Raw genomic sequence first — 21,924 nt, 5'->3', positions numbered from 1 at the left:
AATGTAAATATATGACATGCACGCAGCTAAAATGATAATGCGTTACTACCTGTAATTTTCATTCTCGCCTTAAGTTAAGCATATTGTATTATTGGAAGACATATAAACAATGTTTGCTGACCGCCGCAGAATACTAAACTTCCTGTAAGCGTCAGCAACCGTTATAACACTGTATTGTTTCACAACTTTATATAAATCGACGTGTTCCTCTACCGAGTCGATCTTGAGAGTTTTCCCAACGAGAGATTCGACTACATCAACAAGCTGGTAAGTATTACAGTATTAATTTTAAATGCTATCAAAAATAGTCGGCCCATTCGAGTAGCAAAACGCGCATGCATGTATGCCGATTGCGACAAGTTCAGTATACAAATTTACATTCAATACTCAGTAATCAGGCTTTGGTTAAAAATTAAGACTGGTGAATGAGTGATATGAAAACAAAAAATAAAACTAGAAAAAATCATGCAAGTACATGCAGCTGGAAAGAGTATCCCGATACTAGTAAAACTAGTAGGATTGGAAAGTATATAGTCGCGAATTTTGTAGAGATTATAGTTTGCGCGCGAGAAAATGTGGTAGGGAATTCTTTGATATTTCCCAACCAAACTTTCCAATCTCCTTTTCTCAGCTGCATGTACTGATGAATGTTTGTACATTTGGGAGACATTTTTTGAACCAAACTAAGTTGCACGGCTCATGAAATGTTCATTTTTTTACAACATTCATTTTAGTGTTTAGAGTTGGCAACTCGCTGAGGCCTGTTTCAGACGTCGAACTTTTCATGTGAAAGTAAAGTATTTGTTTAAGTTTTGCATTCGATTCGGCACATCGACGTCAGCTGTTTAAAAAAAACGTCCCGTCTGAAACTGACCTAAAACCACGTTATATTGCCATAAACAACTTGACAGGTATCTGCTTTCTCACGCAAAGCTCCTAATTTATATAAAATCTTGCTCTATAACATTTGTTTCCCTTTCTATGTCCCAGAAATGTTTCTAAAGACGTAATGGAACATTTAGCAGAAGACTGTGCTTTAATTAAAGCAATTTAATTTTTTACACCTTTCCGAAACAGTTGGCATGATATTTTAATATGTTAATATTTATAACTCTCTTATAATGTATTCTTTTCATTCGTGGAAGACAGATAAACATAGTTTTGATAAACTGAGTTTATTATGCCGATAGTAACAATAATAGTTTTCTTGCAGCTATGAATTACTCAACGCTTGGAGGAAACACGAGCATAAATTGGTCTACGCAAAAACCCAACACGATTATGTTCGTTCAAATCGACATGACGGTCGCTCTAGTGTTCTCGATATTAGATATCGTTGGAATTATTGTCGGCTCATTGGCCAATATCGTCACGATCGCACTAGTTCTCATCCAATCAGAACTTCGCACAACGACCGACGTGTTCACGTCCAGCCTATGCGTCTCGGATCTTTTAGCGAGCGTTCTCTTCCAACCTTTTGTGATTCGTCGATTGCTTGCTCGAAAACCCAACCAATCATACGAGTGGGCACTGAGGCGAACAATAGGACAAGCTACCCTTGTCGCAAGTTCTCTGAGCCTGCTGACAGCCGCCGTCGACCGCTATATCGTACTGCGCTGGCCATTGCGTCATGAAAACATAATGCAGAGATCGACTGCGCTGTTTGTGATCAGCGGAGTATGGCTTGTCTCGTTCTCAATGGGCGTGATAGCGTTCTTCAAGCGCAATGTGTCAGCGGTTGTATTTCCCAGCATTATTGCGATCATCGTTGCCACCATTGTCGTGATACAACTTTCGATTTTCATCATCGCGAAGAAACAGGTTGATAAAATGAAGAGCCAGTCAAGGCAAGCCGGCGAACAAGGAGCAAGGTTTGTCACAAATATGCGCGCGACAAGGACGACAGCTCTGCTGCTAGCAGTGTTTCTTGTAAGCTGGTTGCCGTCCACAATTTTCAGATTCTATGACCGTCTCTCCGGTGGAGATATGGTGACGTTTCATAAATGGATGCACCTGCTGAACACCCTCATTCAGATTCATTGTACACTCGATCCATTCCTTTATGTGTTGCGCCACCGACGACTTATGACCGTGATCGAAAGAGTTTTTAAGCGACGCGTTGACGCCGGCGTGATGCTGGAAAATTTCGCATCGAAAACGGATTTGCGATAGTGAAAAAAACGGTTGGCAGCATGCGATCGATTTGTCAGGTATAAAAAATGCTTGAGCCGTAGAGGCAATTTACGTCATCACGCTGTGATTTCATTGTCGACAGCTAGTAAATATCTGAGACTGATTGTACGATGGCTGGAAGCGCTAACTCGCAGATAGTGATTTTTCAACCGTTTTCAAAGCTCGAAAAGTGGAAACCCAAAAAGGTTACAGCGTTAGAGGTAACAACTTTTAAAGGAAATTTAAGACTAATGTAAGGTTGGATCAAATATATACCACAAGGGCAATTTTACAGCGATTGAGGAAACGGTTCATTCAGTAAATAGTGCCATACAACTTTCGTCAAATGTAACTTGGAATAAAGGAAACTGCAAATAAATGATAAAAAAATTTTTTGCACATGTACGAAATATTACAGGAGTTAAACAATGTCATTGAATTACCTAATAAATTATCAGAGGACCAAAAAAATTGACACCTGCAAGGTAATGATTATACTTGTACAAAAATAACTATAAAAAGAAAACTCGATCGTAAGTTTATTATCTTTTATAATTTAAAGGAGTCTCCTATAATTGTGCATTCGTGCGAACTGGACAGCACGTTTTCAGATTTATAATTTCCTGCGTACCCGCAAAAAAACCAAGTAAACGAGGATAGTAAGGTGCGTTCAAATGCTGGGTGCATGCAAAAATAAAAATCTGGCAAAAAATCTTGGTGATACTAGCTGGGTAGGAACATCCATTTCTAAACATGAAGTATCAGTAAACGATTAGAATTAAGTAATAAATCTAACTAGCCATTTCCCAATCGAGCAAGATATTGGGTCTAGCATCTATAGACTGTTTAGACGGACAAAAACTTCAAACTTATATTTCCTGTCCCTCCAAACAGTCCATTGATGCTTTGCGGTTTGCGACTAGACCCAGTACCTTGCTCGATTGGGAAATGGCTAATTGAAAAGGCCATCGAGTTAGCGAGACGCCTTCGAAATATTCATGCTCAATTCTATTTTGGAATTTTCAAGGCGAACCCCAAAAATCTCGTAGGTCGTGAGAACTGAGATAATCTTAACATACCTTTATAGGCCCTATATGAACTGCCTGTATGGATTAACCTATAATTATATTAAATTTAAGATACTATGTAACTACAAAATCTTGTGCCACTGTGCTATTGGCTTCCGAGGTGACAGAAGCATATATTCCCAATGGTGTACCCCCATACTCGTCCTAGCATTCGGGCCGATAATCACTTTCCCTAATAGCTCCTGATTGTCCCTCTTGTTCACCACTCTTGCGTACAAGCCAACGTTCCCGATATGCTTTGTGGGCACGTCAAAGATGAAGGCTTCATTATAAACGGGATTTAGAGTTTTGCTTTTTACAGAGGTTTTAATCTTTTTGACCTGCTTCCTGTTCAGCATTAAGGAAACCTTAAGGAATGGACCTAAGGAGAGGAGAAAACTTGTAGTAAACAGAAAAAAGTATGTCACCCTTTAGAACGGGCATTTCGCTGATACGGAATCTCTCTTTACTGAGATATGCAAACTGATAATATCGTATATAAAACCCTCAACTCGAATACCCACTTAGAGCAAAACGTGTCCACTTGGCCATTCCCAAGTTGCAATAGAAGACAGATACTGAGCCAGTGAGGTTGAAAACGTTTTTTGAGAAGAATTTTGGCAGTTCGAATGGCCAATTCACTGACTCGGCATCTGTTTAATACAAACACTCAGTTGCCTTACATCACATGCATGCAGACAGACAACTCTTTATATGGCTAATGAAGGTAATGCTATAAAGTAAGAAGAAAGGCGAGCAACTTATCTATTTTGTTCATCTATTTATATTAATTTTTAACTGTTCTATTTCGCGTACTCGTTTGTGTAACTTATGCACATTTAGGGTCATTCTTAATTTTATGAAGAATTCATCTCATGCATTTTAACAATCGCGCCACGTGTTTTGTTTTTTCTTTTCTCAAGATGCATCCATATAGTCATATAAAAAAGTTAAATTATACTACGTGTCCATATGGAGTCATAGAATAGATGCAATATTTCCCTAAAGAACCGAAGTAATTTTGGCCGGTATAGACAATGAATTTCCATCCTTCTCTCCATGCTAATGCGTACACCAACTAAAATTTCAATTAAAGGAACGAAATTGCCAAGGGCAATCGATTATGAACAGAGTCATGACGCTATTGGTTGGAGATTTAATTTAATTTTAGACTAAATGAATATCATCATAAAAAACAAATATCTTCAATGATAAATAACCGGGGGCTTTTCACCAGAGCGCGACAATAATTAATCTCGTTTGAGCCAATTTGTTGTACGTTTTCATCGTGAAAATTTAATCACATTTGCTGATTAGATTAAGAAAAATCAACAATAACCCACCGCAATGTGGTTGAACGTGACAATGCATCGGTAGGATTTATCTGTGCATGCTCCTGAAAACCTACTTAGTTTTTTAACTTTTAGAGATTTGTCATTGTGTAGCACTTCAAAATACTGCGGAAATCGTGAACTTGTTTAAGCTTGATGACTCCACTTACTGCTTAAGAAATGGAACTATATACCATGAAGCTGTTAAAAAAGATTCTAAATGAAGCTGTTAAAGAAGTCTAAATTGAGGAGATGAAATGAAATGAAATGAAATCAGTTTATTCGGAAAAACAGCGTTATAAAAAATAACGAAACAAAGAATAACAGGTCAATGGCGCCGGGGGAATTGGAGTAACTAAAGAGCCAATTCTCCATAAGAACTATATGCAATAATTATAATAAATCAAATATGACATGTATAGTACATATCATTATAATTATTACAAATTTTGGCTGAGTTGTGCAGCGAACACGGAAAAAATTAACATTTCACTCATTTTAATGGGGCGATGATTGCATTGGCCGGTCAAGCTGGTCAGAACAGTGTCACTTGTATCATAGCGACAGCGTTGTATCATAGCAACAGCTAAAAGAAGATAATAGCGTTCAAAAATCACTCTAAGAAATTGATTAACTTTATCGCGTTGGGGAACACATTTACGCGTCTTTTTAAGCTTCTAAAATGAGATGTGCCTAAAGCAAAAGTCTTTACGAACCATCTTGGACGTGGAGATTTGCCGATGCTTGTGAACAACAAGCAGAAATTGGAGCAGTAAGGTACCTAATATGCCCGGAGTATATACTTTCTTATACAATTTCAATCGTGAAAATATTTTTTCTCGGGAACATACTTGGGCATCTTGAGTTGCCCTCAAATTTTCATTGTTTAAAGATTGATAAAATTAATGATGTTTTGGACGTGGACAAACATGACTTCTCAATTGTGGGTTAAATAAAAAGCAAATTTGAATGATTCTACCCTCATTGCTTAGGCGCGACGCCTAAATTTCTAAATTAGTGCTAAGTCACGCATGCCATATTGGCCTACGATGCCAGCCGAAAATGCAAAAAGAATGATTGGGAATACAGTATGCCTGGTTTGAATTTAGTCGTATAATTATCATGAACAAGTCATTTTCACTGATGAGAAACAGTCCGGATGTAATTTTCTCTTTATTTCTGTATTCTGTCATTGTTGACTGCACGAACACGTAGAAATATCCCATCATGCACATCAGCCACCTTGGCATATTCACGACACTCACGACAAAATATCATTTAACCGCTTTATGGAGAGCACACGCGTTTTTTGAAGTTTTTTTTAAATGGTTGTTTCAAATGCTTTTTTCATTCTTCATCAACATAATCATATTTGGTGATATTTTGAAGAATTATCGGTTATCTTGGTTTAATTTTAGCCCGCTTAACCTCATGCATGATGACGTTAGGAGTGGGGTTAGCCTTACAAAATTCTTTTGAAATTACCAAGCGATAATCTCGAATTTGTGTAATTTGTTTCAGTCCATTCGAAATGGGAAACAGTCGGGCTATCAAGATAATAACTGACGTCACATGTCTACATGGTAAACAAGATGGCGAACAACTCATTGCCTTAGTCAATAAACGAGTAAAATATAAAAAAAATCGAATTTAACACTATAGGCATGGCATAGATTTGAGAAGTTCCTTCGAATAAGACAATGTGGACATTGTCCCTCACATAAAAAAATGTTCGTTGCATAAAACTTTTAGTTGAATAGTTTTCGTTGTTGACCTTAATATACGAATCTGGAAGGTTTTCCAGTGTTGATACAGAAATCTACCCTGTTCGAGTTGTTTTCTACTAAATCTACTCCTCGTGCATGTGAATATCGGTTGACGTCAATTTTATGCAATTATATACAAGATATCAAAAGCAATCTCTTTACAAACGAGCCGACATCATGTTTTTGTGAAAACATAATAAACTTGCTTGGATAAGTACTGAGTAATTAAAGACTACATACGTTTCATCGAGTTGGTGAGGTTTCATATAAACAAATTGAGTGACCTTGCTTAGATGCAATCTTAACTTTCGAGACTTGACTGTGACTAAGCGTTTCCTAATGATGTCATCTAGTTGTTATTAAAGGGTGTCGGGGATTCTCAAAGCTCGTTAGCTTCGTTTAACGATAGCATTTTTCACGGCAAATCCAAGACTGAATTACTTAAAACTAGCTGCTGTTCTGCACGACACTAGTAAGATTAATCTATAGGCGCGCAATGGGGGCGAATTTCGATGTTGTTCATCCATATGCATGGCTGTCCTAAAACTCAGACTTACCAAAGCCGCAGCTTGGTGGTTTCAGAAGAGAATGAATTGTAGCTCACAATACACAATTGGATAGATGTTTTTATCTAAACCGAAGTTTTGACCGCCACAAAGTTAACTAGTTCTGCGTGTGCACAAGATAAATCACTTCTGCGCTTCGTAGCAACTTCGTTTAATTTATTCCTTTTTGGCTTCTGTTGTTACCTATGCATGTTGTATGCATGCATGAGGAAAATGTGTACATGCAATATGTGCGGACAAATGTTTAATGTACGCATATTGTCATTGCAATTTATGGTATGTTAAAATTCCCCTAGCGAGATGGGCACCCTTGCACGCGGCACTTGAAAGTTTAACTTCTGGTTTACTATATATGAATGAGTATACGTTAGCAAATCGTGCACAGAACCAGGCAAACTATATACATTGTTACGTCTGAATCGGGAATGCATGCATCGTCTGTGATCTTACAGTAGTATAGCTTTATGCGGGTGTCAGCGCGTGGTATACGTGCGTGTCAGCGCGTCGTATACGCGTGCGTACATAAAGAATGCAGTAATAGAAACGGTTAGCCCTAAAGGCCAATGCACACCACGGACGCGATTCAACAACGCGACATGCATTTTTCAGAATTCAAAACAAATCACTTTGGATCAGGCCATCAGTCCAAACTCGAAAATTTAAAGTTTTAAAGAATTTAAATTTAAATTCAGGCCCTGTCGTTGTTATTTTATAAAACAATTACTTGGATGGCCTGATCCAAAACTTGGGAATGTTGTTCGAGTTATGAAAATATCGCAAAACACTCGCCTTCGGCTCGCAACATACCAGCTAGCGTGTTTGGATCAGGCCATCAAAACACGGAAACCTTTAAGTAATTGTATAATCGCAGTCAAGATTATACTCGTAAGTTTAAAACGGGTACGTCAATGGAAATCGGCCAAACTCGTCCGGCCTGTGTGCGTACCGGTACTCTATGCGTATCTATACATCCCAGTATTCTGCAAGCGATATTTTTCACTGGAAGCCAGTATTTAGCTTCTGTTTTAGAGCTTTCGTGTAAGGGTAGAGAAAAGAATCCGGCAGTTTGCACTAAAGTCCTTTGCCAGCAAAAAGCCTAAATATAAATACGGTATATAGAATCATAAACCGCTATTGACACCCGCTTTGAGTGAAACTCTGCGGCTTTCACATAATGTTTTGATATGGGCAATGATAATAGTTGTGAGAACGTCTATGTGAGATTCGGTCAGTTTTTTTTTATTGAGGACAATTTTGCCGGCTGTCTCGACCTTGAAGGGTCTTGGTAATTGTCAGAAGAATGTTTCGCTATTGAATGGGAGAGGTCATGTTGTTATAGCCATGCATAATCGGGGACAGCCCAGCCCGGCAATAAAAAATCCAATTTACACTAAGTGGATCCCGTGTGTATACAGGAACAGTTAAATTCAAATGCACTATCATTACTATATACTCGATTCTGTTTTGATTGCTTCACAATTACCTTTCGATCTAGTTGGAAAAGCTATATATGCTACGATATCCGTACAGCATGGCTAGTTCTAAAAATCCTAATTTGGGGGCAACCTCGTACGGTTTGAATCAATTGAAATACTCGTTTTTCTATATATATGGAAGACTTAATATATTCGAATAGAATTCCAAAAAAAATTCTGAAATTTTTGGAAAAGAACTTGGGGTTCTTATCAAACCGTTGTTATATCAGCTAGCTCGATTAAGAAACAGTTTCTGTTTTTTTAGTAAAAAGTACTTTGTGGGTAAAACAGGTAAACATAACGTATATAACAGCTGTATACAACTATAAATAAGTTGCTTTATTTCCCTCCTCCCCCCTTCTTTTTTATGCATGTACGCGCGTTTGCATGTTTGACTATGTTTTAAATATTTCATTAGCTGAGGCATTCACAGCCGCTGCTTGCGAGGCAGAGAGATAACTCGGCTCGACGTGATTGGTTAATCTCACCCAAGCATCGCCGTTCACTCCAAGCGGTGGGCAAATTATTCAAGATCTCCATCGACAAAACAAAAAGCGCGATGTTGTGCAGAGTTTGGGTGTAACGAGCGGAGTAAGTGAAACCAGAACAAACACTTACGGTGAACTGTCGACAAAACAGCGAACCGTTATTGAATATTTCGGCCAAGAGTAGGAACAGAGGTTGCTTCATTAAAAGCTTGATGAGTTTGTTTGCATTCGGGTCGAAAGCCGTTGAAACAAATCAGTATTCGCAACACTACGAGTGATCATTAATCGCGGGCAAAGGCTGAATTAAGGTCAAATTTCAGGCAGCTAGAGACTGCAGCAAGACCGGTCACAAAGAGCGGGAAGAAGTCTGGCTTTTTAATACGACTGCATTTGGCGCATGCATCGGGTAAACGTCGTGTCGACTGCTTAACCACGCTTCAGAATTCACCGGTTTATACTCTGTGAAAATCCGGTTGTGGTTTGTATGAAAGGAAGTCCTACGTTACGCAACAAGCGAGTAAGTACAGAAACTGCTTTTGTTACTATAATCTATTGCATCAACATGTGATTTAATCCCGTATAACATAAATCAATTCTACGGCTTGACTTATTTCACGAAAACTATCTTTACTGAACACAATGTCAATGACAATGATCTATCGAAGCGCTTATTTCATATTTGATTCTGAAAACCCGCGAAATATTCATTCCGTCAAGCGCATATATTCCTTATCAATTCCATGTAATTATGTCAAATGATCCGAAATAATTAATTTGCTCCGCTTTGCTTTAAAGGCCGCGAAGTAAAACTCTATTGTACAACGTTGACATTCTCAACTTATTGAATTCCCGATTGTGACCTCACAGTTTACGTCGAAAATCGGAACTTAATTTGAGGTTTCCTGAATACCGTGTCAAACAAGCGAATCATTAAAAAGAACTTTATGTATATTTCTGAACAAGACCACAAAACTCGAAGGCAAGATCCGAGCATTGATGACCGTTGCACTACGCTAAGATACTTCGTTAACATAATATAGCCATGTAAAACAAGTTATAAACGCAATGAACATATTCTCGCTTATTTTTTATATGTAATGGAGTAGTATATATCCTTTCTATACCATGTATGCATGCGTGCATGCAGGTATATGCTATACATGGCGCTTGAGGCTAGGCAATTTCATTGGTTGTCTTTTAGCACACTAATTTAAGTATTTTTCCTGCCTAATACGGAAAGATTTGATAATAATCAAGGCGGATTTCGGACAGGCAGAAGTGCCTATAATAATCATGCATGCGTTTTTATAAGTGCACGAAAAATAATATATCCTACAACGCAGGCCGCGGAAAGCTACCTGTAAAAATGATGGCGAAACTATAGTAATGGGAAAAAACCGAGGGTTCAAACTAGCCATATATATATATAAGTCACGAATTATCAGAATTCGGGCACTATTGCCTTTAATACCCACTGACCAGGAGAAATTTGAATAACAAAAGCGGAAAGAAAAGGACAAAAAGTTTGATATTTGAATTTAGAACCTTGACTGCATTGCATTTCCCCGATTTCTGTACTAATTTAGAAATCTTGAGAAAACTGCAGCAGCAGTCCCTTATTATGACATCAAGCTTAAAATTAAAACTAATCTACAAAACTCATTTGCAGCTTCAATCAGACTGAAGAAAAAAAGACGCGTTAATTCTGCAAAGTAAATTGGCAAATAGTGTTATCAGTTTGGAATAGATATTGGACCTTGCCGTATACTAGCTCGCGTGTGTCAAAAAACGTGTCTATTTGCTACAGCCATAGGAGAGAACGCAACTTTTCGAAGAAATATATTTGAGGTTTTGAAGAACAGATCTCTTAGAACTCAAGTATCTTGTTTATGAAACATAGCTAACGTATATTGCGTCAAGAGGAACAAAAACACCTGTCATTATATGTTCGTGAATAATTGGAGATATAGTTGACGGCTGATAAATGGGGAGGATGCCGCGTTAAAAGAAATCAAATTTACGAAGGAAGTTCGGAGCTGAAAGGAACAAAATCCTGCTGCATTAAGTAAAATATACAAACGACTTCAGCCCACCGCGCTGGCGCAGTTTTCAGAGAGATGTGCGAATGATATACACGACGAACTCGCTGGCCCGAAAGCTCCCGACGGTTCGTTAAAACGCTTAATATAAAATTTCATTGTTTGTCATTTCAAGAGAAAGCATCCGGACACTAGAGCGTCAACTCAACGCCAAAACAACGTTGTCCGAAGAGAAACGTCGCAGCGAAGAAGAAAATTTCTGAAGGAATTGAATACGACTAACAACTAGCAGAAGGACTAAAACCGAGCATCGAAAAAACTCAGAGAGGTATAGCAAGCAAATTGAAATCAAATATATAAAGCCTAAGCCCCGAAACCCCCAAACACCTGTAGCTTTATACTATGATGAACATGGAACTAACGAGATTACATGGAACGAATCTGCCCAAAATAAAAGTTAATAATTTTCAATCCGACTTTGCGTCGCTCGAAAACCTCGAAGCCCCGATAACGGGCCACGACATTATACCAGCGTGCAAGCGCCATACAGTGTATAAAATATACGTACACAACGCGAAAAAACAAGGCTGGTTCATAACGCGCCGTTATCGAGAGTTCTACAAATTGAGGAATGATCTCAAAAAACTCTTTCCCGCCAAGGAATTTAGCCTGCCGCCAAAGCGTTACTTTGGCGATAATTTCGAGCCGCGATTTTTGAACAATAGACGGCAGGGATTGCAAGGGTTCTTATACATGATAACGCGACAGAAAGATGTACTCGCATCCCCACCTGTGACCGAATTTTTAGCACTAAACAACCCGCCTTCGGTCTTGGACGACGTTGCCCAGTGCAAAGCGGTCATCGAGCAGTTGGAAAGCGAACTGACGAAGTTACGAATGGCTAAAAACGAGCACAGCAACTCAATTTCCACTACGAACGGGCAAATAGCTGAACTTTACAATCAAAAGCAGGCCGTCTTAGGAGCGTTGCGTTACGAACGGCAGCAACACGGAAGAAAGCATTACCCAGGAGACGACTTGTCGTTGATGTTTGAGTACCGATCGCTTCCCGAAGTTTCCCGAGTCGACGTCAGCAGTTTTTTAGTTCGTAAACAAGTTGGTGGCATAACACGAAAAGGGGACGAAAAAACACTACGCAAAGATGACAACACGCGAGGAAGTCCACGAGAGGAAGTCCAAACACCAAACCGTCCCACGCGTACCTCGCGGGACGAAACCCCCGCAACAAAAAGGACTCGTACACACACGCCGCCGATTTCGGAATACATGAGAAACGATTCTATGCACAAAGACCCGACGCGAAAAGGGCAACCTTACATCGAGATTCAATGCCCGAAGTTCAGAGATCGTCCACAATTTTTAAGCAGCGACGACGTGTCTCCTAGCAACGGGGAGTTCAAGAGTTTCTACGAACGTCCAGCACGACGGAAAAGCATGCCGGGGGCTGTGGAATTACATACGCTGAATCACACGTTGAAAACGGGAAATAATATGAAAGCTCCAGACTACGGGACGCGGCCAACGAGTCTAGCCGTGCCTGGAGTCGAGCAGGCTCGGCCCAGGTCCTATAGCGCAAATCCAGCGCACCCAGATGAGATATTGGAATCGGGATTAAAGCACGCTTCTGTGAAGAGAGTTAGAAAACAAGCCTCTCTGGAAAGTCCGAGACGAAATGTAGGCTGGTCGAGCTTGAAAGATTTGCGAAAGTTGAAAAATAAGGTATAACTGGACTGAGTCGCGTTTTTAATAGGACTCGCGACTAAAACAACCTTATGGAACTGCATTAAAGTAGTTTTGTAAATACTCCTACAGCATTAGATAAATCAACAGTGATAGAACATGACCGCGATCATCCGGAATTTCGACGAACAGAATCAGTCAAAATATATACTCATAAGATATCGCCCTTTTAGCATGAAAGATTACTTACTTAAAAAAAGCAAAATCATTCAGCATGACATGTGTATCACTCAAAATTCAACTTACTTGGTACGCCATTTTGTGCTTGAAAGAGACGACATTTGAGAACAACTAAAGTAAGACGGCCAGCCGTTGGTAAATAGCAAAGGGACATTAATATTTCTCCTATATTTCCGTTGTCAGCGTCGTCCTAACGAAAAAAATGAGGCAAAATGAACCATATATAGGCGGGTTAGATTGACGTAAAGAAAAAGCTGCATCCTAATATAGCATTAACCAACTATGCTGTAACTAGGGGAATACTGAATAATCTCGAATCTTGTTCCTCGACAGAGGATTTCAGGCTCGTTGCTTCGAGACTTTTTAGTTTAGGAAATCTTTAAAAGAGGGATTGCAAAAAAACCCTGAAATTTTATTGAGCTCTTGCAAGTGATGAAATATTTCGTGCATTTTGCCTTCTGCCATTTTGGGTGGCAAATTTAAATACTGTTAGTTAAGAGCCAACAAACATAGAAAGTACTGAGCTTATATTTTCACTTTGCAAGGTTTCCAAATTCCAAGTATTGCAGTAATCGCGGTTGAATGAAAAAAAGGCTCATGTCACCCAAACGTCGGACTAGATTCGTGATATCTCATCTTTGCAGGAACCCAATGCAAGTATATTACAACAATTTGTAAATAGCAGCAGAGTATATTTTAAATCGTATATCCAAAGTTTTTTGCCAAAACTCACAGCGCCCAGACTTAATTATCATGCACTTTAGTCTCATATTCTAGACTTTGAAAATTGTGTATATTTTAGTTCTACGGGGGACAATCTTTTCGAATTATCTATCATGCAAGTATCAAATATATATGTAACAGTATTACGGTGATTTTAGAAACAACATTAGTGCATCACTATGTAATGAGGTATTAAGATTAAATCTTTCTATATAGAGGTGTATAGAAATAAACACACTGAATGATTCCGACACAGGAATTTTATATTGTTGTCGTCTTCCTCCTCGAAGTTAAGCTCTGATAGAATTACGCACTTAACGTCCTTCCTGAAAAAACAGCTCAGAAAAAGTTGTTCTTAATTAATTATGTCTGTGTTTTCGATAGTTTTCTCAGTCTCGCATGTGAGGTCTTTAAAGAAACTTAGAGGAGGGAACACTGCAAGGAAAGGGTTGTAAATAGAGAGCGATTTGGAAAAGCAGAATTTACGATTCTTTTTTGGATGAAAATGCAATTCAGATACCAAGAGTGTGGTAAAAATTTTAGCTACATCGGCTCCTGAAAGTTCGTGTCTAATCTATGTACTGCAGTAACGTTTTCCGAATCATCCTAAACACTTCATGAAGTATCCCATGCAGTGACCGAGCGCAAAAAATTAAACACGGCCAAACGTTTTCAACCGAAAAGTAAATGAAAAGTAGTTGCCAACCTACAAACTAGGAAGTATCTTGAAGGTAACCTTACTTATTATCTAATTTTAAACATGCGTGATTATCCTATCCTTTCATTCGCTTACCTGAGGTTTTCCTCGACCAAGTTCAAAATCTAATCTCATCATATCCATGTAATTATAATTCTCGGTATCAAACGAGTACAATAAGTGCCCAACAGCCACCCTCTGTGAGAAACCATCCAGCTCTATTGCCTTCAAACACAAAGTCCTTTCGGGCAACTCCTCGAAGGGTAGCGTATACTTAAAACACTCTTCGAAGACAGGGCTGGGGTTATGATGTCGTAAACCAGTCCTTTGCCGCGTGGTGATATCCGGTAGAAGCGTTCCCTCGACGTAGAAAATGCATGATCTTTGTGGCAGTCCGTGAGCTTGGATAATGGTGGTGTTGAGAACTTCGTTTTCACGATCGTAGAAGATTGAAAACTCGAGTCTGCCACGTTCAAATGGAAACGAGAGACTATCCTCTTCACTAAGTGGACTCAAAGGCGTCGGAGGTAAAGACGAGTCCCGACTTGTGTCGGCGATCTCCGACACCGAACTGTCAGAACGCATGAGTTTCACGTGACGCGGTTTCTCCGGCGGCGTGGGTTTTACTGAGTCGGTAAATTTTTCCTTGATTTTTTCATGGCGGCGTTTTCGTATCCATTTGAATAAGACGGCGACGAGAAGGCCGAAAATGCAGATGGCAAAGAAGACGGTTAGAACCAGAATGACGATGAACTTTGTGCTAACTTGGTTCTCTTTAAAAAACGAGTATATGTTTTATTATAATATATAGCTATACTCATGGTATATATATGAGCTGACTCGCTGTACGTCAGCTCAGATAAGATAAGTATAGTGAAAACAGTCAGTAATAGAGTAGGAAATTACCAGCAATGAGAATTCAATAAAAGTTCAGTGTATATTTCTACTACATACGGTAAAGGTCTACAATTCTGAACATAATTTATGTGGGCATGCAGGACAAGTTATTGCAATATTTCAGGTAAATCCTGAAAATCTGGCGTGTGTATGCAGATCCCCCACTCCCTCGTCTCAATGTTGGTTCCTAGTGTACTCATCTCTCAATTGTGCAAAAGGTGAGCAACGTTAACATCGATCAACACTGTTTGGGCGAAGAGGGGGTGTGATTTATGACCTTGAACTTTATAGTTTTTCCCTGATTGTAGCTATATTCACTCTCTTCATAAATGGAGTGGTAGTCGACTTCGGCTCGGATCGTACAGACTATTGAGCTTATTTATCTATTTTTATTTAAAAATCTATTTATTCGTGCACGCCTTACACAACATGCTTTGTTGGTTTTTAGAAAGGGGCGTGTTTTCATAACAAACTATTCTCGTTGATCTTAATTATCTGGCATGGTGGTCATGCTTCGTTTAAATTAAGAAAGCGAAGATGCCTTTTTCAGCTCAAGTGGAGGGTTAGCAGCAATGTACCACTATAGTCTATACCTAAAACTCCGTTTGAGATAGTTTAAGGTTTTGGAAGTGCTCCCGCTAGGTATAGCGCTCGTATACGACTCAAGCTCATGGTACGATTGTTAAATGCATGTGGCTGTGCTGCTGCATGGTGCCTGGCATATCACAGGAAAAATTGAAAATCCACGCATGAAAATGTTGTGCAAATATTTCTAAGTAACATACGGGAAAGCGCGGGTGAATTTTGATAACAACAAGCGCGGCACGAAAATATACTGATCATCATGGATAAATACAATTCCCATACCATATGGATTTTAATGTTTTCTGCCGTGAAAGATTATAAACAACACTAGATTACATAGATTATAAAAAAGATTATATAGTTCATAAACAACACTGTTTATTTAAATTTAAAAAAACTGATTATATAGATTATAAAAAACACTAGATTATAAAGAAGATTATACAGATTATAAAAAAACACTAGATTACGTAGATTATAAACAATACCATAGATTATATAGATTATAAAAAACACGAGATTATATAGATTATAAAAACACTAGATTATATAGATTATAAAAAATACTAGATATATTATATTGATTATAAAAAACACTAGAGTATATTGATTATATAAACATCGCTAGATCATATAGATTATAGACGGCACCAGATTAGATATATTATAATGAACGTAAAGAGAGAGAGGGAGTAATTTCCTCAGAAGTCAGGGAAAAAAAGGTTCTGCGATTGTCTCCCTTTGGTTTAATTTCTTTACACTGCGAGAAGTACCACGCGTAAAAATATCATATCTTGTGGCAAGTCTGTTCACAAGCTTGCAACAAGATTTGTTCGCACTGTTTGTCCCAAGCTGTTGACGAGATGGGACAACTTGTTAACAAGTTGTAACAAACTTGTCGAATCAAAAGACTCACTGAGGCTGTTCCAACAAAGTCTGGTACAAACATGATGTGACAATATTGTTTCAATCTTGTGCTGTCAAGTTCGTAGCAATGTCGTTGTATCATATATCTGCATAAGACTTGCATGTCAGAACAATCTTGTAACGAGTCTGATAGTGCCATCGGACTTGCTCAAGTCATTTCACAGCTTGTCCCAAACTTGATACAACAAATGTGCAGTGCGAACACGTCTCGTTGCACGCTTGTGAACAGACTTGTTACAACTTGTGCGTTTTTACGCGTGTATAGTGAGGGGTGCCAATTAAGAATAAAAATATTATTTCAGTAAGGATGCTAATCGTTTAGGGATGTTAAATCGTTTCCTTAACCGCGACTTTTGCTAAAAGAGGCGGTGTAAAACCATAGATGAAAATGCCGTCTCTGAAGATCTAGAAGCGAGAGTCCGCCCCCTCTAATTAATGCTAAATATACTCCCATAGTCCCATACGCCCCTTTTGTTTATCCAGACAGTTTCGCTACAACTGAACTGGGACGAAAATGGCAGGCTCAAGAATAGCTCAAGCATAGCTCTAGTTGCCGGTATAAACCAAGTCAGAGACGTAAGCCTGACCTGAAACGAAGTAAAATCGGATTGATGACATAATTATCTGTGTTGTGACTTACTGTCACGTCGCAGCGTGCTTCATGCATCACTATATATACGTGCGTCAATCTCACTAAAATCTACTCTCATAGTATATATCATATACAGCTGTTATCAGTTAATAATTTACCACATATAAGGAAAAATAGTGCAATCTTTGCACGTTCTTTTTGGCAAAATCCATTCATTAGACAAACACGTACTCGCCAAGTTATTTATCTACTCTCTTGTGTCTCGTATATGGTCCCGAAATGTTTAGTGCTGTATTTAGTATTGTATAATATTACTATATTATTGTATATTTCACGCCCCTCGTGGAAATGAAGACGGTTATCCAAGTGTACATTTTATTCACTGTATATGTATATTTACGTATAGATGGCTATTATCCAAGTGTTATTGTTAGTGTTTTCCAAAATCAAGCAATACTATATAATAGACAATTTAAACTGTTCGTTATAATTAAGAAAAATACGGGAAAAGGCATGTGACAGTATAGAGAAAATAAGTTAAATATACAGAGTTAAACACTGAAGTGAGGTTGTATATGAAATCCTAGCTTTAACTCAGTACAATTTGGGTAGTTAAATCTTTAACTTTAAGTCAGTTGATCGTCCATGTTGACTTGGCAACCTTTCAAACTGTCATTTTTAGAGATTTAATCTTCTAGAAGTCCAAGTCGTTCCGATCCATAAAAATATAGAACCGAACATGCATTCGGACAAAGGATCTTTGTATATATCCTGAACTCCATGCAACTACAGACCATGAACAAAAATAATTATAAATAAATATAAGTGCAAACACTAAGTGCGTATAAGACATAAAATTGTTTACTTCGATTTTTCGAGAAAAATCTTTCTCTTTTTTCATTTTTATATCTATAATGAGATATTTTGACTAGAGTGACGCGTGACGTGTTTTGACCATTTTTTTCCCATCATATATCCCTGATTATACAATTACAATCAACAACTACTTTTTATGTGTATAGAATAATTAATGAGCGTTTTTCAAAATCAGTGTCATTTACAGTCAAGCACACAGCTTTCGTTAGTCGGTTATTTAGATGGGAAAGGATTCTGAACATGTTATTTCAGTCCGTATATTGTCTTAACAGTACACAATAATTGAGATACAGCATATTACTTTCACAAATTGGGGCCATATAATAATTCATGTCTCATTTACATACCAGCCTAGCCTAAGTATTCTGTGATTTATATATTTTCTATAAAAAACGACTCGCTTTTACTTCACGCAAGTTCTTTCGAATGAACTGCCAACGAAGACTGTTTACTTTTGTGTTGCATTCACATTATATCTTAAACAGCTATGTTAGGTGGCTTTATTTTGGTGGCGTGATTCAGTGAAACTTCATCTGCAAATATGGCAAGCGTCACTTCTGGTGAAATGGAGCTCCGTGATTGGCTGAGAAGAATTTTGAGCGGTTCATTACTTTCCCGTAATGGACCGGCACTTTCTCGTAATGGACCGCTGTAGCGGCCTGAGATTGTCACCGTGCTGAGATTGTATTAACACTACTGCGCATACTCTGTTTGTTAGTGCGCCTGCGATTAATACGGTCCGGCGTTAGTTGCGATCCAATAGAACAGTGACAACAACCGACAACATGCATGCATGGTATGCTTTATGATTTGAAAACTATTCTTACAGTGTTCAACATGTTTTCTCACACGATATCATGTCCTCAGTATATATTCATGTAACTGAAACTAAATCAACGCGCACACCGTCACATATCACTGCTCTGTTTTCATTGTGCCCATTATAATAATTCGACTGTCATGCATGATGGTATAACCACTCAATTCACAAAACAAACACCGATATAACACCTGCCAATCGCGTTAAAAGTATTGATATATAGGCACTCGGAGTTGCCCGTGAAAACTCTTTGTCCACTTTGAATAATTTTTTTTCACCTTGTCCTTGCTATAAAGATGTTAAATAATTACGAATATAATACATTAGCTGTTACCATGAGCATAATACAACACGTTTGCTGTTATCTGCCGCCATCTTTGCTGATTGTTACATCCGGAGCATTTTGAAGAAAGATATTTACTATCCCCGCCCTTGTAGCAAGTGGCATGCGAAAATGTGCCCAAATTCTCAGCCAGTAAATAACATTTTCGCTTATCGAAACCTTATCCTAAATCGCTGGTAAAAAGTGACTCGGGATTCGGGAATTAAGATCTCGATGCTTCTAAACAACTTATAATCATCATTGCATTCACGCTTCAGCGGTAACTGGTTAATCGCCTTAAACTCATCGCAAAAAAAAGCCAACGGCAACGGTCAGAATACGGTACTAGTAACATAAACACTCTCTCGCACGACAGGCTTTTAATCTTAAGAAGCAAAATTGCTACGTTTTGCCACAGATTTCAGGGCCAAAGCACTTTGATTCATCGCTTTAAACGGTTTATGCATCAGTGATATCTGCATTCCACAGTATATACAAGTACTGAATTTAAGATACTAGACTAAATTTGAAGCTCGCCTTGCTGCTATGGAGTATGTATTACTTTACGTTTCAATCATGTCTTATATGTTTGTTTTTTACCTTGGCGAATGTGCATGACCTATAGCTGTACCAGACCAAACCCCCCATTGTACATCATCTGAATCATTCAGTAAATTCTACCCACAGAACGCAAACTTTAGCAAACGATCACTAAAATGGGTTGTAGATATATATACTGCAGAATTAAAGAGTTGTACGATGAACAATTAACTCAACATATAACTTAACGTTTAGTCTTACAGCTGACCTTATATAACCTACTCGTCTAACCTACAGTATATATAAGCTATATATTTTATATAGCATTGGTTTCGAAATTTTATCTTATTAATCACTCGTTTGGTGGGTTGGCTGTGAATTTCAGAGCGATACATCTACTGTACAACGTATTTAACAATGTGATGATCAAGAAGAGACTGGCTACCATGAAGACATTAACAGCAGGATAGCGCTTGTAATTAAATTGAAACGCCACAACACAGCTCTGCTATAATCTTATAATCATGCAGACATTATATATGTAGTTACCTGTCCGAACGGGTTGTCTTTCGTCTTCTGGTTCAGCAGCGCTGTAAGCCGACGAAAATCTATACAGAGCCGTCTTCCACGCGAGTGGCATAACGTGGAAATCAAAACTGCATATCAAACTCGAAATCGCCGGACGTCCAGTGACTAAAATTCCTTCCCTTATGCCATGGCGTTTCGCTAATCAAATCAAGGATAGTGGATATCAATGCTCGGCATTGAAAATAAATACCAATACTTGTGGTATCGTCGGCACAGTTTATGGACGTTTGAGGATGTCTAAATCCCTAAAACAGAAGATATATTAAGTCCAACTGATCACAACTTTGCAGAGCGTCTACAATTCACTTCGCTTCAGCAATAAACTAAATTCCCAACGCGCTGTCTGTCAAAATTGAAATGATTATTTGCTCTGTTGCACACGAACACAGCATTGAATATGCAACATCATCAAGTGCGCATTTTTCCGAAACCGATTTGCATAAGTCTATAGAAATAAAGTGAGTAATTGAACTTTTCCAATCTGACCAACAATGGTAGCCCAGCAACTTTTGTCTTGCTGATCAAGTTGACGAAAATGCTCAAGACATTAGGGAGTGATTATTAATCTTAGATTGAGGTTTTTGGCAAAAAAGTATATAAAAGTCCGATATTATATGACAGCTGCATGTATAATAATCTGAAATTTTTTAACTAATTTTCAAGGGGCCGGAAAAACGCTCCAACGAGACTCCATACTTATACACTATAAACAGGAGTTCGGTAGGGGGAACTATTCTGAGCCAACTGTTTGTTTTCGTGAGAAATAACCCAGTTAAAAAATAATGAAAGCAAAATTATTATAACGCAGGTCTGTACAATACAATATACTGTCGAGAATATTAATACCGACTTATAAGCCCCGTTTCGGCAATACACTAGCTTGATTTAGGCTTATAGCACGGCTAAAATGGGTAGCCATACCTAATTTTTCCGTGCTAAGGCTACGGATACAAAGAATAAAAATTGGTCCCCAAAAAATTGAGTGTAGTTAAAACGGGGCTTTATTCATTTCGATTGTAGTTCGAATTCGGGGGGGTGGCACCCACACCACTATAGCTGGCCGTCAGACTTATATTGAATGTTTGTGTTCAGACGATTGATCGAAAATCGCCGGGGAAGAAAATTCAGTGACAACGCGTCATTAATGAATATCAGAAAACCAAACACTTAAAGTTAGTAGGCCACGTTTCTCAGTGATAAATGCATGACAACTGATTTGTAGCACTTATAAAGTTTGGACAATATATTTTCAGACAATATATATATATATATATATATATATATATATATATAAATATAAATATATATATATATAATATATATTATAATATAATATATATATATAATATAAGGCAACATATATTAGCATTTGCGAGAGTATTTCTGTGTTGGTTTGTTTTACACCCGGCGTGTATAAAGCAAAGCTAAATGAATGGTGCTGTTGAGTGTGCGGACAAGACAAGATTAGTTACGACCTAAACAGCCCCGGGTAACCCGGACGTTAGGGTTATA

The 21,924-nt window shown here is 38.3% G+C and overlaps 3 protein-coding genes across 3 annotated transcripts; 2 read left to right on the top strand and 1 right to left on the bottom strand.

Moving 5' to 3' along the window:
- Window positions 1-979: 979 nt before the first annotated feature.
- LOC114520777 (melanocortin receptor 4-like) lies at window positions 980-2,631 on the top strand. Its single transcript, XM_028541110.1, has one exon. The coding sequence runs from the start codon at window positions 1,216-1,218 to the stop codon at window positions 2,170-2,172; it is 957 nt and encodes a 318-aa protein (XP_028396911.1). The 5' UTR covers window positions 980-1,215; the 3' UTR covers window positions 2,173-2,631.
- Window positions 2,556-20,773, bottom strand: LOC114520775 (synaptotagmin-6-like). Its single transcript, XM_028541109.1, has 4 exons — window positions 20,374-20,773; window positions 14,362-15,038; window positions 12,912-13,035; window positions 2,556-3,621 (listed from the first exon to the last, which is right to left on the bottom strand). Exons 1-4 carry the CDS (start codon window positions 20,462-20,464, stop codon window positions 3,323-3,325), a joined length of 1,191 nt encoding a protein of 396 aa, XP_028396910.1. The 5' UTR covers window positions 20,465-20,773; the 3' UTR covers window positions 2,556-3,322.
- On the top strand, window positions 10,258-12,916 carry LOC114520774. Its single transcript, XM_028541108.1, has one exon. It carries the CDS (start codon window positions 11,307-11,309, stop codon window positions 12,648-12,650), a length of 1,344 nt encoding a protein of 447 aa, XP_028396909.1. The 5' UTR covers window positions 10,258-11,306; the 3' UTR covers window positions 12,651-12,916.
- Window positions 20,774-21,924: the final 1,151 nt, after the last annotated feature.

This window comes from Dendronephthya gigantea, unplaced genomic scaffold (genome assembly GCF_004324835.1).
Source record: "Dendronephthya gigantea isolate DGI-Jeju-01 unplaced genomic scaffold, DenGig_1.0 000018F, whole genome shotgun sequence".
Classification (NCBI taxonomy): domain Eukaryota; kingdom Metazoa; phylum Cnidaria; class Anthozoa; order Malacalcyonacea; family Nephtheidae; genus Dendronephthya; species Dendronephthya gigantea.
The sequence above is the reverse complement of the archived record's forward strand: the minus strand, read 5'-3'. Positions and strand labels throughout refer to the sequence as shown.